Below are 18813 nucleotides of genomic sequence, written 5' to 3' on the forward strand. Positions count from 1 at the left end.
CTTTCTGCGGCCCTGGAGTAAAGCAAAGAAAAATGGAGCAGAGGAGAGGCACTAACACTTAGTGACTGACCTACTTGTGCTATATATTTACCTACTGTCTCATTAGTAATCTAAAGTGCCTAGAAATCGGTATTCATATTCTTATCAATATGGAAGACAACTAGGCCTCAGGGACATTAATCACCTTTGCTTGGGAGACAAGGACTGGAATTCCATCCCACTGACCTCAGAGTCCACGCTGCCCCACATGCCAGGCTGGCTGTGGATCAGGACCTGGGCCAGAAGCCCTCGAGGTTTCTGGGCTACAGGGGTCTGCTGGAGGTTACCTGCCTCAGAGAGTGTGGGAGGACAGGTTCTTTCAGCTGCTACTAAAATTCTGAGCCCCTCTGGCTTATGGAGACATCCCACAGGCCTGACCTGTCTTCCCTCCAAACACATTCACACAAGTAAGGGTGTGTGCAAAGGCGTACACACGCCTGTACACCCCAGGCCTTACCGTAAAGCCCTGCCATCACTTCCATACTAATCCCTCTAGACTTCTCTTTTACGATGCCAACTTTTCCTCCTTCAAGGCTGCTCCTGAGGCTCATTTGTAAAAGAGACGTCCACGAGCCTCATTAGAAACAATTTCACCAGAGGAAGCCAGAGGAAAGAATGTGGTGTGACTTCCCCATCTTTGGAGCCCCTGAGAATGAGCCTCCCACTGCTACCCTGGGGTCTCAGGCTTTTTTTTCTTCATCTGATTTAAGATGAGAGGCATCCAGGATTGATTTCCTGTGCATATAAAACTCTTCCAGTCGATACAACCAAATCAAGCAAGTACACTGTCCTGGTGACAAATAAGCAATACAGGAGACTTGAGGCCTCCCTGATTAGAATTTTGTTTCTGTTAAAAAGGTAAGCTTGAGAGTTAACCAACATATTTTTAAAAGTCCCTATAAGGGTCGGAAAGATTGCCATGGCCTGTGTTATATGAGGGTGGGGATGGAGAGAACATGGCCTGGGGGGGAATTCTATGTCTTATTTGCTATAGGATCAACCAACCAATGAAATCCTCACAAACCATGAAGAAGTTCAAGTTTGCAAAGCAAATCGAGAGACTCAAACAAAAGCTGTGAGATAAGCACAAGATGAGAAACAGTCTCTGTTTGGATGGGTCATGGACTTGGAACAACCAGATTTGTACAGACCTCCAAAGTCCCCACTTCTGTGCAGCAAATGAGGGGCTATGGATGGACTCTAGAGCAGTTTGCCAATGAATCTCGCTTCCTTAGCAGATTTTTGGATTAAGGCCAAGGAAGGACACGCTGACAGGAAGTCCGATCACTAGGGTTTTAATGGAACTGAAGAACTTTAAGAGAAAGTTCTTTAATTCCATTAAATTGACTTAAAAATGACTTAAAAATTTTCTCTTACGACTTAGCTGTCTGTAGTTAAAAACAAAGCAGGAACTTAGTTTATTTGATGGCATAATGTACGAGGGATATTGCCTAGGCTGGGAAAGATGCAAAATTTGGTGTTTAGAGATGCTCTACCCCTCACCTAGAAAAATGCTTGGGACATAGAGATTCATGATAATTTTTGAATGAATGAATGAATGATTTAACTATACAATTCAAGTATGCAAAGAAATAATTTCTTTTACTTAGCTGTATTTTATTTATGTTGACGATGTTACTGTAACCATTCTGGACTGGTCTCTGAACATCCTGAAGTCTAGGACTTGTCTCCTTTCTTAAATCACGCGTTACTGCTCCTCGCGCAAGTCTTAGGCATGCCTCATTCTCTAGAGCATAAGTAATTCCTTATGCTTTAGAGGAGGAACAGTGTTTTCTAGTTGCACATGCTACCTTAGGCCTGTGATTCCAAGCCCACTGATCAGACAAGTATCGGAGGCTATAGCATAGCAGGCAGCAAACGTCTGCTGGGAAATGTTGCTGGGGATCAGTAAGTAGTTTGGGCTTTGCTGGCCACACCATCTCTGCTGTAGCTACTCAACTCTGCCTTGCTGCACAAAAGCAGCCTCAGACAGCACTAAGTGCCTGGGAGTGACTGTGTGCCAATAAAACACAATTTACAAAAACAGGCGGTGGCTGATTTGGCCCATGGGCCAGAGTTTCCAGTCCCTGCTCTGGAGTCCCAGGTTGGAAGGAGACAGTGTGTTGGAGAGGATGCTGGATGGAAGCTCGAGGCTGGACTCTTAATGTGTGTGTGTGTTTCTTCACCTTCTGGCTTTGAAATCATCGAGTTTTAAGAATGAATGGCTGATGTCCATATACACTGAAAACCTGACTCACGGCATCACCAGAGCTACACCTCATCAACTATGGAGCTCTCTGCCAACGTGATCTTTGCTTACAAAACACGTAGGTGAGACACAGGCCAGTAAAACTTTTGTGGGCTGAGAAAAAAGGTAGCAGGCTGACAGATGCTGACCACCTCCCCGGCCCCACCGAGCAATCCCTTCCTAAGGACAATAAATAGAAAATAAGCACAAAAAGAAGCAACCTGCACACTGTTACACACACCATTAACTATTCAATAAAAAACAGAACCCAGGATCTTGTCTCACTCTGGCCTGTATTAACAGTCTCCCAGAAACACCAGCCATTCCAACTTGTTAAAGTCAATAACAGTCCAGCTTATCCTTTGAAATATAAATGACACCTTTAAAAATAAGCTGCATGTTATATTTAAATAGGTCTAATTCGAGGTTTGTATTTGAATCGTCAACTACCTCCTACATTTCCTTATTGAATATTTTAGTTTTGTTGTAAGATAAATACCTAGGTAAACTATCATAGCTTTGCACGTACTCTCTGAATTGTATGATGCATCTCAATATTAAACAGTGAAAAATTAAAGAATTGATAATATATGATGGTTTTTTTAATGGACCTGGATTCTTGGATTTACATTTTTACCTGAAGGAGAAAAATATCTATGGGGGCTCATCTTGTTTGATGTTTTCTCCATCTGGAATAACCACTTTTCCCCTAATCTTCACTAGTCCATATTCGAAGCCAGGCTAAAGGCCAGCCCCTCCATGAAGCCTTCCTTGATATGCTAGCTCCAACCTCCTGTAGTACTTAATAGGAGTCCTTTGAAGATACCACACACTGCACTTATAGCTAATGTATCTATGCCTCGAACACCCACGCCCATGAATGCAGTAGAGTGCCTTAAATGCAGGTGTCCAAATGCATAAATCCTAGGGTACCTGAGCAAATGATATCTGAATGGATAAGAATTCTCAACATTACTATTGGATCAACATTCATGAGTACTGTTTCTATCCATGCCTTCCAGCTATGGTATTCATCAGGGCGACATTCAACAGCCCCTTCATTTCTGCTCTGTGCTCATTCAAAAAGCTGAAGGAACTAAGTTTTCTCATCTAACAGCTGCTTTATAGAGATTTGAAAGATTATTATGGCTGTGTAGTAAATGACAGAACTTTACACTGTACACAGAAATCACCCAATGAATCCGACCTCTGATAAACAGAATCAATTTTACAAAAATCAGAGTTAATCCAAAAGGATACCGAAAGGATTGGGGTAGAGGGACAGGGCTCTCCCAAATGAACAAAGGAGCCTAGAATTGTGAAGAGTTCTCTTTGGAGGGTTACAGAATCTAGACTAAATGTTAGATCATAAATTTTGGAGTTGGAGTTAGATTGTAGACTTTCCAACCCTCTCATTTCACCCTTGAGAAAAGCAGTGCCTTTTAGTTAAATTAGCTAATGTGGACTTGCTTATATTAGTTAATACATACATCTGGAGATGTTCAAGCCTTTGAATATACCATTAGAGCATTAATAATAAATAATTTTAGGGGATTCTATCATATTGCAGGAGTCAACGCATTCCTCCAAAGGATCTGGGCCCTAGGGTTATTTAACATGAATATTCTGATTTCCTGGAGTCATCAAGAAAAGTATAGATTTCCCTTTTCTGTGTGTTCTTAAGGGAGAGAGGACATCCATAGGCACCAAGGTTCATTTGGTTGGTACGATATTCCATGGAGGGTCTCACTGATGAGGCTACATCCATCATCTAACAATGCTGATGTTCAGGAGTAAGATTTAAAAAAATAGCACAATTATTTAAGGGACTTATATTTTGAAATTTAAAAACCTACTAAACAAGAGAAAAAGAACTCCGAAAGTCTAAAAGTCTTAACTTTCTTTATGTGCAGGCTTATCTTAGATTCCTAGGAAGCCTGTGGCGAAGACAGCGTCAAGGAGGAGGCAGGCCCCAGGAGGGCAGCACTGCAGACAGCAGCCGGCGGGTGTCAAGGGCTGTCCTGTAGTCACCAACCCCTATCTGACCACGGCTTCTCTGGGGCTCAGCTTCCTCTGTGGTTTCCCCTGTCCAAATGACCCATATAAAACGAATACAGCAGTAATATGCTACCTCAAAGGGCTGTTCTGAGAATTAGGAACAAGCAGGGAGTATCTGCAAAATGTCCAGTACTGCTGTGCAGACCATGCGAGAAACAGCACAAGAAGGGTCTTGCTGGGAAGCAAGAGGTGGGTCATTTATATCGTTCACGGTAATGCACTGACCCACCCTCTTTCTTCAACTGTCTGGGACATTCACGGGTTTTGTCCAAGCTCTGCTTCTTTTCTCCTGCTCTTCTTTTCAGTTTCCTTTTTCTTTTTATTATTAAAATAATACTTACAGATACGTACAGGTAGAGAGAACAGTAATGCCACCCCCCTGCATCCATCACCCAGCCACACAGCCATTGGCTCAGGGCTAACCTTATTTTATGCAGACCCCATCCATTTCTCAGGCCTGACCCTGTGGGATCATTTTGAATCAAATCCCAGACACAGATCATTTCATTTTTCATAGTTTTAAAAACACATTAAGTCATATTTCTTTGCCATCTTATTTCCTTGATTCAACATTTCTCATGTAAATTATTTATAACAAAATAGAGGCAAGATTGGAGTTGTACTTGGGGCCAGAGAAAAATATGGAAACAAATGATCTAAATGAGAAAGGGACAGTAAGTCAAGGCAGAGATAGCCAAAGTAGCCTGTAGGACCCCGAGTTGTCACGGTGTCATGAGCACTTGCACCACCCTGGGGTCCGGCAGGTGCTTTGTCTTGGGTCCTCAGCTCGCAGAGGAAGAGGAATTTCTCACCTTTCCCTGAACAGGCCTCACCCCTCCTTCCTCCATGCACTCTTCCCACTATTGAACCCAAACCATCAGCCTACCTCCCTCCCTGCCAGGCCTTCCTCAATTCCTCCAGTCAAAACGCGTCTGCTCTCTGCTTTGCTTCCATAGTACTTAATTATCCCAGCACACAGCGAGTGAGTAATAAATAAGCGAATAAATGCTTGTGCACTGAATGAATGGGACATAGGACCTATTTCATTCTGCCTTATATCTTCGTTAGTGGCTTTCCCATCTGTCTCTCCCAGTACATTTTAAATTCCTTGAGGAAATAATTGTGTTAAATCAGTTCTGTGTCCCTGGCTTCCTAATGCGTTTATCTGCACATAGTCGGTGCTCAACAAATGTCGCAGGAATGGAGCGATGCTCTAGGAAAAGGTTGGAGGATTAGACTTTTGGAGAATGACTTCACGTAAATTACAGGAAGACTAGCAAAAATACAAAGGGTAGATTTCCACTGGCTTCTTGTCTTAGGGAAGCAAATTTGGACTTGTCATCATAAAAGAAGTCACGAGTGGCTTCCTCTGTCCAAACGACCCAACACCACCTACCTCCAACACCATCGTCGTTTTCCTCTCCTACCCCCTCCCAGGGTGAGGGCTGCACTGAGTTACTGCCCACAGGGTGGAATTAGAGGCCTGAATCCGAAACAAAGGTTCTTTATGCTGTGTCTGGTTATTAATTAGCGGCTGGAAACTTCAGGACAGGGCCATTAGCATGCTCATAAACCTTTTATTTTAAATGTTTTCGCTTAGATGAGATTCTGATGTGACTCTCCTTATAAGCTGGACGTCGGACATTTGTTTCTTAACATTTCTGAGGCTCATTAACTACTCCGTCCCAGCGGCTCATTAACTAGCCCATTAGGGATTCCGCCTCATCCAGGCAGAAGCCCCTGCTTGCCTCCACAGAGCCTTTGAGGGCACCTAATTGGGGGTGGTGTGAGGCTGGCTGCCAGGTTCTGAGGAGAGAGTGGGGCCTTGCAAGGTCTCCCTGAGGCTGAAGCTGTGGCAGAGGGAAGCACTCGCTTACCTGCTATCCTCCCAATGGGCATGGCGTGCTCCTCGGGCGGGGAGACGGAGACCATGATGTGGTTCATGTACAGGTCTTCCCGATGCGAGAGGTTGATGGGTTTCCCTTCCCTGTGCAGCCCGTCCTCGGAGAGCCTGGACTGTTTGAAATCCACGGAGTGCCGGGGGTTCAAGATCAGAGGGTGCATGATGGGGCTGGGCATCAGCTGGATCACGCGTGTGCTCTCCTGCCGGGGGCTGGATGGCTTCTGGTGGGGCTCGGAGGATGGTGGGCAGTGATTATTCTCTATGGGAGACACTGACAGGGGGTAGGACTCCTGGTGGTTGTTTTCCTGGTGGAGCCTTGGTCCCTGGGCCCTCTCGGCTGGGGAGAGGCGGCGGATCATGTTGTCCAGGGGGGACCGGAGGGGCCGAGGCTCTGGGTCAGGAGACGGCCGGTGGTTGGTCGTGATGGGTGACCTAGAGCGGTGCAACAGTTCAATGGTGGGAGGGTTGTGGTGCACATTCTCCACGGATGGCCTCGGGGTCCTCTGGACACAGTTATCTGTGGAGCAGAAGGAGAGACAATCACAGCCTCTAGTGAACTGCCAGGAGAGGGACCTCACTGTGGTTCTACAGCAGTGAACAGTCGAGCAACTTTCTTCCCAGGATACGGTGTCGTTCTCGCCACTTAAAAAAAATTCAAGTGCACATACTTAAAATTCTTTTCCTGCCGCTAGACAAGTTAAGAATGTCTACAAACATTCCATTAATCACCTACTAGTGGCCTACAAACACAAGGAAGCCAAACTTTCATTCTTTATCTTTGACTCTGCAATGTGGCTTTCAGGGTCCTTAAGGGTTGCTCTCCAGATACTTTCACTGACTTACATTTTCTTAGCAAATTTTCATATTCTCTACATCCAGGAGGTATGGTATTTAACAACAGCAACAACAATAATAGTAATAAAAAAGCAATTACTATATCCTAGGTACTGCATTGCAGTGTTCAAAATTTGCAACACTCCTAAGCAGGAGATAGGAACTATATTAATTCTACTGCGCACGTGAGAAAATGGAAGCATAAAGGAGTTAAGCAAGCCACCCAAAGTCACACAGTCTACATAGGGGAGTAGAACCAGACTCCAATCAGATTCTAGAACCTATATACCTATTGCAAGATCTACTACTTTGCTATGTACAAACTGGGGGGAAAGTCACATCAAAACCTGCTCTAAGCACGAACATGGGCATACTGTACAGAACGACAACCTAACTACTTGAAAGAACATTTAGGATCACCTTGTTTCTGAGTGCACATCCCCCATCTATAAGTGCTTAGAGACAGGCAGAGGTAGAAAAGAAGAAGGAGGGATGGACACCCCAACATACCTCCACCCCATCCCACTTGAACTTTCAAGCTAGTGACATCTGAGCAAGGACAATGTCAAAAATGTACACAGCTCAGCAACAGAAGTAGTTCTGTAGGCTAGGTTGAGGGAGGGAGCAGCACACTTGGCTTTAAGAGTCCCTGCTAAGAACAGGAATTTCTACAGGGCTCCACCCTCATCTTAATGAAGTTTTTCTGGCCATATCTGTTCCCAGAGCTGTCTCACCAAAAGAATGGGTATGCTTGCAGGTCCCTGTTCTGGTCAACGACTTGTCCATGGTTCTAAGCAAAGCAGTATCTGTATGAAAAACATATAAAGGGGGTCTGGGAATCTGACAGACAGAGGTGGTAGGTTTCTTAGAAAGTTTTACACAGGAATAATAACAGGAAAATGGGGACTCTTCTGGATCTCACCTATCATATGAGACAGTAAACAAAAGAAATGCTTTTCATGATCATTAAAAGATCATCTGTTTGAAGGCGAAGGGTTAATTTTGTAACTACTGTATAAACTGCTGCTATGGATTTAAAAGTGTGTAATCATTGGCATAGCTAACAATAGGAGGCTGGTTTAATAAATTATAGTATATCTCTAAACAATGGAGGACTATGCAGCTATAAAATGGAATGAAGAATATCTCGATATTTTGCTAAAGCACTAGTCTCCAGGCTCTCTGGTTAGATAAGCAAAGCAAGATAAAGTACTTATGGTATGTTACCATTTTTCTAATAAAGAAGAAGGGGATTCCAGTTTCAATAATGGCAGAGTTGCTTGTAATGGACTAACCTTTCTACATATAGAAATAAGAGAATCTGGATAGAATACATTTATAAAAGTTATTTGAAGGCAATGGAGAAAACTGAAGGGGATTTTACTCTTGAAAGAAGGGGACTGCACAGAGTGAGACACAAATTTATACAGTTTTTGCCCTGAGGATCCTCCTAAATCCATGTAATGTGGGGCAGCTAGAAAATGAATAGCAAGTTGCTTTAGGTGTCGGGGATTAGAATATGAAGCTGCCAGAATGGCAAAAAATTGAGAGAGCAAGTCTCATAAAGAGGAGAACCTCAGAGGGAGTATCACTAAAATAGCACATAAAGTTTCCTCAAATCCTTAACATGTGCTCTGAACAGTACATGTGCAGGGGAAACTCTAAGGAGCTCTGTGAAAAGCAACAGCTGGATGATCAAAAGATATGAGCAGAAATCTCAGCTACTGGCCACTGTATCAGACGAGTTCGGAGTTTAAATCCTATCAACAAAGCTCTGTAAACACCTCAGGTTGTTTATTAACCCAGAATGGGTACATCTTAGGAGTAAGGATAGTGCTCTAGGACAAAGGGATTTACCGGAGGGCTAAAGGCAAAACTGTCCTAACTAAATGTAAGACCAAGACTCAACAGATTCAAACAGATTCAAAGTGACTGGCTAGTCATTTAACTGCCTGCTAGAATAAAAATCAACACCCTTCAGAGGAATATAACATAATACAGAGTTTCTCCGGTGTGTTATCTATTGTGTTTCTCTATCTTTATTGAATATCCAGTATCCAATAAAGGTTTCTAGACATGCAGACATAGAAAAACTTGATCCATAATCAAGAGGAAAGATAAGCACCAAAGACAGACTGAGATAATCTAGATACTGAAATGAGCAAAAAAGAACTTTAAAGTAGATATAAATTCAAGCACTTAAAAAAAATGATGGCCATAATGAGAGATAACAGATGGAGACTATTAGAAGAGAAATGGAAACTGTAAAAAAAATAAAAAGGAGATAATTCTAAAATTGAAAGAAATACAGTATTTGAAGTGAATGACTGGATTGGATGGACTTAATAGCAGGTTGGAGATGACAGAAGATAGGGTTAGTAAACTTGAAGACAGATTAATAAAAATAAAAAAGAAATAGATCCTCAGTGACCTGTTAAACAATATTAAATGGTCTAATAGACATGTAATTGGAGTCTAAGAAGGAGAGAACAGAAAGAATGGGGCAAAAAAAATTTGAATAAATAATGGTCAACTGTCCCCAAATTTGGTAACACCAACAAACCTAAAGGTCCAAGAAGCTCAGCAAATCCCAAGAAAAATAAATACAACGAAAACTACACTCAGGCATACCATAGTCAAACTTCTGTAAACCAAAGATAAAGAGAGAATCTTGAAAGTAACCAGAGGAAAAAAAAAGACAAACTATGTACAGGGGAAAAATTACGCTACTTTTGGCTTACTTCTTTTTTAAACATCCAGAGAGAGAGAGAGAGAGAACAAGAGTGTGTACAAGAAAAATAGAGATGAAGACCTATAGATACTTAAGAGACACATCAACTATTTGCAATATATAAACCCTTGCTTAGATTCTGATCAAACTATAAAAACATTGATGAGATAGTTGGGGAAAAGTGAACATTAATAGGATATCTGGTGATATTGAGGAACTACTAGTTTTCAGGTAATGTGATAGTTCTGGGATTATGATTTTACAAAGGGTTATCTTTTCAGACCTGTACTGATAGACTTACAGATGAAATTATTTACGTGGGATTTGCTTTATAATAATCTGGATGGTGAGTCAGAGAGTAGGTGGGGCATAATGGAAATAAGAATGGCCATAATTGATCATCAAAGCTGGTGATAGGTACATGGTGGTTCATTATATAATTCTCTCTACTTCTGTATCAGTTTGATATTTTCCACCATAAAAAGTTTTTTAAGTGCTTAATTGATCTTGCAGTGACACAGGTTGGCATGACAAGTACTAACATCCTCACTTGAACCCAAATGCAAATAAATGCTTAGAGGGTACTGATTAGGCCCATGGAGTTAACTTTAAGGAATAAGATTATTAGTATGATAGAAATGATCTGCAATCTTTTGGGGATGAGGCAATCCTTTCACAGCTAAAACGGATCTTAATTCTGCTATCCATGAAAATGAATTCATCTTTTGTCCATGGTTCGCTTTTCTTTCTTTTTTTTTTTTTAATCCTCACCGGAGGATATTTTTTCTATTACTTTTCAGAGAGAGTGGAAGGGAGAAAGAGAGAAAGAGAGAGAGAGAAAGAGAGAGGGGGGGAGAAACATGGATGTGAGAGAGACACATAGATTGGTTGCCTCCCACACATGCCCCAGCCTGGGCTGGGGATCGAGCCTGCAACTGAGGTACATGCTCTTGGCCAGAACAGAACCCAGGACCCTTCAGTTTATGGGTCAACACTCTAACCACTGAGCCAAACTGGCTAGGGCCATAGTTCACTTTTCATTTGTCACAGAAATGACCATCGTAAGCAAGAATTTTAGATAGTTGCATTTTGAAGTTTCATATATGTTCTTCTACATGCCCTTGACAGAATGTTTCCCTTTCCTTAAAAGCTTACTAAGGTTTAAAAACACTTAAGGATGATGAAGACCATGTGTTGAAAAATCCTACTTCCTGAATCTATTTCCCGTCTTACAAACTGCGAAATGGACACAGGCACTGGCCAGTAGCCTGGTTACCTGCAGGCTTCCTTTGATGTCCTGGGCTTCAAGGCTCAGTGTATGGGTGTGCACTCACGGCAAGCCTTAGGAAGTTTGGGAGGACTATGAGAGGAAGAACTTTCATGCCAAGGGGAAAAGAGGAACTGATGTAATGTCCTGGAGAGATTTCACTCTCTGTTCCTGCCCAGATCGTTGGGAACAATAAAGGAGGAGACAGTGCTCTGGATAATCAACTCAGATTTTACTTCTGACTCAGGATCCGGGCAGGAACAGGACTTGGAGGAGCATGATTTATTTCTTTCTCTGCAGACACCACTCAAAGAGGAAGTACTTGATGAAGCTGATAACATTAATGGTGGAGAACTGGATCCAAGAGTTTTAATTCCAGGCAACTGGTGGTCTGGGCATAACCACTGTCAAGGCTGAAAGGCCTGCAATGAGGTCTTCCAAGCTTTTGTTTCAGTGCGCAAAGCACGCGCCCACGGATGGAGAGGGCTATGACGCTCCTGCCCTGCTGCCTGCCGCCTCTGTTATTATAAGTTGGCAGCAGGGTATGGAAACTTATGAGACCAGAGCCGGCAGGCAGAGAAGCTCCGGACACAGGAAATGCACCGAGCGGACAGTGGGTGCATTAAATCCCCCAGATGTAGGAGTCTTCTGTCTAAAACAAGGAGATTTTTTTTGGTCTGGCCTTGATGTCTGGGTTTGTTCTTGGTGAATTGCCCAGCTGGAAAACTGGGAAATTATCCACATTGCCCTCGGTCTGAAGGTCTTGATATGGGAGGGAAATGCATAAGGAAGAGGGAGGGAAAGCCACACATAATTAGTGTGGGCGTGGAAGGAAGAGGGAAAGGGGGGAAAAGACCAAGTACTGGTAGGGAACCCATTCTGGTTGAAAGTGTTTTCCGATCCCAAACCCTTCTCTTTGTAGGTCTCTTTTAGAGAGACCTACAAACAATCCCTTCTCACTATCAAACACCCAAAGTAAATTGGGTAGTTAAATGTGATTACAAAAAAAAATAAAGGTCTGATTTCTTTTCTCATCCTCTTTTTACTTATTAGAAAAGTTTCTCTATTTAAAATTCACCAGAATTTGACCCAATTTAATCATGTTATAAATAACAAATACTAGTAAACCTAAAAAAAATCCCAAAACAAAATGCCTTTGGTTGAAGTCATGGGTTTTGACTAGAAAATTTCCAGGGTAGAACAAAGGCTAAGACCAAGTTTATGCCTCCCGCATCAGGATCACACGTCCACCAGCGAGCTTTCCCTGAGGCCACCGATGATGATGATAAGTCAAGTTAGGGCAATGCAGATCGACAGACCCAGCAGGTAAATCTCATTCGTCAGTCTCAGTGCACCCTGTTCCACATTCTTCCAGAAGGGATCATTTCCCAGCACAATTTTGTAAAAGATTCGTGGGAACCATGAGTGATATAAAGAGCTATATGGAGATTAAAGGGTCTAGGTCTTGCGGTGGAATTCGAAACATATTTCATGTGTACACTGAAGTTCTATCAGCCTCTGTTATGGGTTGAATTGTACGTCCCCCACACTCAAAAAAACAAAATTCATATGTTGAAGTCCCACCACCCAGTACCTCAGAATGTAACCTAATTGGAAATAAGGTCATTGTAGATGTAATTAGTTAAGATAAGGTCATATTAGAGGAGGGTGGGCCTCTGATCCAATATGACTGGTGTCCTTATGAAAAGGGAAATTTGACACACACACACACACACTGCATGATTAAAAGGGGGATGTTTTGCCCCACACTGATTACAAAACATGAGTTGAATCACAGAACCTTGAGTGATGTCAACTATATTTCAAGTAGTGTCTTGGATGCAGAATATGCAAAGAGTAAGGAAACATGGTTCATGCTCTCAAGAATATCAATTTAAAAGACACATTAAAAAACACATATCCAAAGGCTACAGGTGCTGAATAAAGAGTCAATGCACATGGGGAGCATGCCGTGCGAAGATGAAGCCAAGGGACGCCAAGGACTGCCAGCAAACCACCAGGAGCTAGGAGAGGGGCACAGAACAGATTCTCCCTCACAGTCCTCAGAAGGAACCGATCCCGCCCATACCCTGATCTTGGACTTCAGCCTCCAGAACTGTGAGATAATACATTTCTGTTGTTTAAGCCAGCTATTTGTGGTACTTTGTTACGGTAGCCCTAGAAAACTAACACACCCTTTATCCCCTGCTCCCTTTCCGAGACTTTCAGCCGAGACTTTCCACTGACCCTTTGCCCGGCCATTTCTATTCATGCCAACAAGTTGCTGATGCTACTGAGTTCGCTTGTAGGGTCTGAGAATAAAACTGCCCAAGTTTACGGGGTACAATTCACAGGTGTCTGAGGTCATATATAATAAATCCTAAGTAAGCTCCTTGAATTTTATAAGCATTTGGTGAAAGGAAATGAAAGAAGCAACATAGGTAACTAGCAGGACTCTGAGGTTTCATCTTCATTACTGTGGGCGGAAGGCCTCCAAACAGGCTGCCTCTGCCAGCGGCTCAGTACAGAGAGAGAAGCAGCTCCGCAAGCCACAGAGGTGCTCCAGGCTGTAAGCCGTTTTTGCCCTTTGCAGTGTGGAGGAAGGAGTCTCCCTCATCCCAATAAAGCAGCACAAAAGATGTAAATGAAGAAATCAAGGGATCAGATTTCAAATGAGCCTATTAGATCTGTGGGCGTAAACCTTGTAAATCATTTACAGGGACGGGGTCAGGGTGGCACAAAGATAAGGCAGAGGACTCTGGAAAGGGGGAAGGGCAAGATAATGTCAACCAAGCGCCGCCTTCTCTGGAAGTGAAAGCCCGGCACCCAGTGTCCTTATCTCAAAAAAATCAGATGACATTTCCCTAGTGGGAAGAGGAAGTTTCTTGAAGACTTCCAGCCTATCTTAGGAGAGTTATTCATGCATATTAGGGATCGCTTGCCCCTAAAACTTCTGGCTTAATAGAGCTAGCTAGCCCTTGGGCTAAGAGCAGCCTCTACCACTGGAGGAAGCCAGAGGAGTCAGGGAAGGTGAGTGGGTCCTCCCTGAAAGGGAGGCTCTGCGTACCATCCAGTGGCTCCATACTTCCCCATCACAATCAAATACTGCGTCAGGGGACAAAGGTCAGAGGGTAAAAGGTCAAAAGGACACTGCCTGAAATACAGGAAGCAAAGCAGGGCAAAGGAGTTAGGAAAGAGTGGAATGAGGCTGGTAACGGGAAGGATGTTGTTAGCTGGTTCCCCAGGGCATGACAGGAAGTCAAGATCTGGGCCTGTTCTTCCTCTGGTGGAACCTCCTGACCTCATGTCAGATCCAAGAATCAAAGAATTAAAAGGGGCACATAAAGGTTAATCTTTTAGTTCTTAAATGTGAGAGGAGACATCCAGAAGATGAAGAGGTTTCATAGGGGTCATGAAGGACCTACCATGTGCCAGGTACTGCAAGGTTACAAAGTACACACAGTACTCATGTTCAAAACAGACCGAGTCCTGAAGGTAATTAAGGCTGGGACTTTAAATGTGTTTTACCATAGAAATACTGCTACATAGGTGCCTGGTTAGTCAATGAAGGAATTCTAGGATAATGGCATGGGTAGGCAAAAGGCCCTTCCTGCGTCTGGAATGCACAAATGTGGTGTTTACACAAAGCACATACTAGCTGCAATAAAGGGATTGGTTACGGAAATTGGAATTGAAGGTAAGAAATCAACCAACCCACCACTGCACAACAATGTGAATGTACTTAACACTTAAACATGGTTAAGATGGTAAATGTTATGTACATTTTATCACAATTACATTTTTTAAGTTAAAAAAGGGAAAAAACCCAATCAAATAGTGACAAAAAATATCAAATAATGATAATGAATAGCATTTATTGATGCTTGCTATGTGATAGATGCTGTCCTAAGGGCATTTTCCATATTAACTTGATCCTTTCTTATAGTGATCATATTTGATAGGTCTATTTTCCTTATTTTACAGATGGAAATCGAAACACAAGGAAGTTGATTAACTTGCCTGAAGTCACACAGCTGGTAAACTGGGGAGCTGGGATCGGAACAGCTGGTCAGGATCCAGGCTGCAGACACACACCATTACGCTCTCTGGCTCCATCACGCATTACACAGTTAACACGGATTACAAAGATGTCAGACCCCAGCCAACAGCCTCCTTGACACTTTAGTCATCAACATCATTCCAGCAAGACTAGAGAATCGGGGATGCTTTTCACAACAGCCAGTAATAGGATGTGGCCTGAGAAACTAAAGGCTTCATGTGCTCTGCTGCCCACTCAGCAGCTGTCCTCAGGGGCTGGCTCCCAAGGGCTATGACAGCTCTCGGAAGCCAGTGCCTGCCTCAGAGCCCACATTTGTCATAGGCTGGGGATGTTCCTTATGCTAAAGCCATTCATCCTGAGGCACAGGATTACACTACATGGGTTAATTCAGTCCAAGTTGGTGTGCTGGGACCTGCCACAGTGTACCCCAGTCAGGAGGCCTGACCTGGCATCCTAGTCTCAACAGTTTTACTCACTGCCCATTCATTTGTTCCACATTCAGGGGGCTTGTGGGAAAAAACACATCAGTGTAGGCCACCGACCCTGCCTCCCATTGAAGACATGATTTTTCTCTCTACTCTCTTACCCTGTGCTGGCTGTAAGAATTGAGAAAAACAGTATTTCGACACTTGAAAGTTCTCATCCCCTTTCCATGTCCTCTTGGTGACAAAAATGCTGCCCCAGAGCAGAACTTTCACCTTAAAACAGTGTCCACTGTTGCAGAAACAATCATAGCACTGCATGTGTAAATATTTTCTAATTAAAGCGACTAAAAATCACCTCCCAGTCTCTTAGATGGGGCATAGGAGAAGGTGGAACTGAAGAGCTGAGATTATAGGAGGGTCTCTCAAAGGAGTGGTGGGTGGGGTAAGAACATTTAAGAGGACTGCTTTGCACAAGGCAGGACACAATTTCAGAACAGATGTGGAGATGATGAGCGTTTACAAAAAAGGGTCTGAATTAGTATGATCCCCCTCCTTCCCGTTGGAGCCTGGAGGGGGCCTCTGAGCTAACACCAGCTTCCTGGCTTATGGGACAGCCGTGTGGCTGCTGGTAAGGGGGGAGAAGATTGCAATACAGTGCGCTCAGATGGGATATCTGCAGGGAACTGCTGCTGGATTAAACAAGATACCTTTGTATTGTGAGATAGATTCCCAGTGTGACATGAACATCTGAACTGGTTAAGTCGGTGGCAGTGATGAGGTGAAGTCGCAGGGGGCTGAGGGAAGCTCTGTGTTTGCACTTCACTCTGCAAGCCTCACTGTGTCAGCACGGGGCTGAGCTGGGCCCCATCTGAAATGCTTGTTCTCCTTCCATCCTGTCAGATCTCTCTGTGCCAAGTCAGGAGCAACATACTCTTACATGGTACTGCACCCCCAATTATGTAAATAAATCACTGGGATCTAATATTTGATATGCACAATTTCACTTCACAGAACTTTTTTTTTCAGGGCCAGATCTCTCTGTATGTTACCATATGCCCATGTTAATGCGTTACCAGTCACTAGTAAATATCACAGTATTGATTCCAGAGATAGTTCATGTCCAGATGGATATTTCTTTTTTTTTTTTAATATATCTTTATTTATTTCAGAGAGAGGAAAGCAGAGGGAGAGAGAGAGATAGAAACATCAATGATGAGAGAGTCACTGATCGAGCCCACAACCCAGGCATGTGCCCTGACCGGGAATCAAACCCCGATCACCTGGATCCTAGGTTGATGCTCAACCGCTGAGCCACGCCTGGTCGGGCGGGTATTTCTTCTTGTTGGTAGAGAAGAAAGGAAAAGAGGTGAGAGGCGGCTGGGGGTAGGGAACTTGTACTGGTCCATTTACCTCTCTAGTCGGTTCCCTTGTCACCAAGGGCATCAATATATTAGCAAGTCTGGGGGCAGGCAGCCTCTTCATACCACCTCTGGGCCTTGCACAGCTCTTCTCATTTGCTACCACCTGATGAAGACCTAAGCTTCCCTTCTTATGAGTCTACCTGTTCATCTGAGAGCATGCCCTGGGTCCGAACGGGCGAAGAAAAGGGTGTGTACTCTCAGATCTCGTTTCCTGGCTGACAGCTTTAAGGAATGGTCTCTGAGAACACACACTTCTAAGAGCTGGGTCTGAAGCAGAGCTAACTGGTGCACAGGCAATGAAGTCCTTGACCTTGGCCTCATTAGCTCCATTCTTTTACCTACTGAGCTCATCCCCACCACCATCCTAACACTTGAAAGCACAGCTCATTAAAGTGTAGGTCGTGGCACATCTGCATTTACCGGGTTTGAGAGCAGCTCTGAGAGTAAGCCAGCTTTCTCTATTGATTAGCTCCTGCAAATGAGAACAAGCACACCTATGCAGGAGTCAAATCAGGCCAGAGGGAAAGGAGGAGGGACTTGTGATGAGGGGAGACCTCAGTCTCCAATCACATTTGGGAATAAAAAGAGGAAAAGAAATTCCAAATGTGATTTTTTTTTTTTAAGTAATGAAAAAAAGAGAGAGGAAAAAACAACAACCCATCACACCCTTTGTATCTGAAGAGGCAGGCAAGGTAATGTGACTCTCGCCTTAATGTCAAGCTTCAGTAAACCCACCTCCTCTTGTCTGGAGTAGCTGCTGGTTGCTATGCGAGCGGAAATGTACATGCAGGAAGAGCAGAAGAATGAAGAACCCAACTCGGGTGGGGCCAGCTGCTAAATTTAGCAAGGGTAAAACTAGAGGGAGGACGGATGAGAGGAACCGGGCAGGGAACAGGCTAGAAACATCACGAAGTGAGGGGACCTGCTGGGAAACACTTGGCACAAGGAAGAGGTGCCGATCGCCTGGAGTCAGGCTCTCTTTTGTGAAGTGTTAATTAAGAAAACAACTTCTTTTTTTTTTTTTTAATTTGCCAACAATAAAACGAAAATATTAGCCCTGCTCCTGGGGGTGATCTATCAATTTAAGGAAATACCCCAAGGGACCAGGGGTTTAGTCCCCTAGTAATCTGGTCCTGAGAAAAAGTATAGGTTTAAAAGTATTGCTTTGTGTCCCCATATCTATTGTCTAACCAGTCTGGGCAGGAATGCATGGACATAACGCTCCACAGAGGCTCCGAGCATCACTGGAATGGCATGTAAAGGAAATTTTCATACACCATTTCCATACCCATACACCTGTTCTGGAACGATGTCCAGGACCACAGTGCTAGTCTGGTTTTCTGTTCTTTTTTCTATCAGTGACTTTCATGATGGGTGTGACTCAGAGAGAGCTGCACCAGGGAGCTGAAATAAGCACTTACACTAAGTACCTGTAAGTCACAGCCTTTGGTGCATGAGGAGGAACCCCCCGGATCCTCCCAGAATTCATAGGGTTTGGGTCTTTTTCCTCCCTCCAGCTTTCATTATCCTCTGCTCACAAATCTTCAGTGACTCCCCACTACTTTCTTCCATCCAAGTCCTCCACATTCTACTTCCAACCTAACCTCCTTGGAGTAGCTCTGCAAAGGCAAAGTATCTTGCTCATTGTTGAAGCAGGGCGATGGCTCACAGGGGTGTATTTATTCTCTCCATTTGGGGTATGTTTGAAATTTCTCGTAACAAATGGTTGTGGGGGTGAGATAGCTAGGGGGGAAGATAAGCTCTACAACCCAAGTCACCTGACTGCTTTCTACTCCAAGCACTTACTCCATCCTGTCATTCTCTCTG

The 18813-nt window shown here is 43.6% G+C and overlaps 1 protein-coding gene across 4 annotated transcripts in view; it reads right to left on the reverse strand.

The window, feature by feature from the left end:
• Nucleotides 1–18813, reverse strand: part of ETV6 (ETS variant transcription factor 6) — a 215802-nt gene that overhangs the window by 17317 nt on the left and 179672 nt on the right. For all 4 annotated transcript variants that reach the window (XM_087814790.1, XM_087814788.1, XM_087814789.1 and 1 more), the window contains one exon: nt 6223–6765. In XM_087814790.1, coding sequence (XP_087670916.1) covers nt 6223–6765 — 543 coding nt within the window. The remainder of the gene's footprint in view (nt 1–6222; nt 6766–18813) is intronic.

This window comes from Miniopterus natalensis, chromosome 2, assembly GCF_054644295.1.
Source record: "Miniopterus natalensis isolate mMinNat1 chromosome 2, mMinNat1.hap1, whole genome shotgun sequence".
NCBI lineage: Eukaryota > Metazoa > Chordata > Mammalia > Chiroptera > Miniopteridae > Miniopterus > Miniopterus natalensis.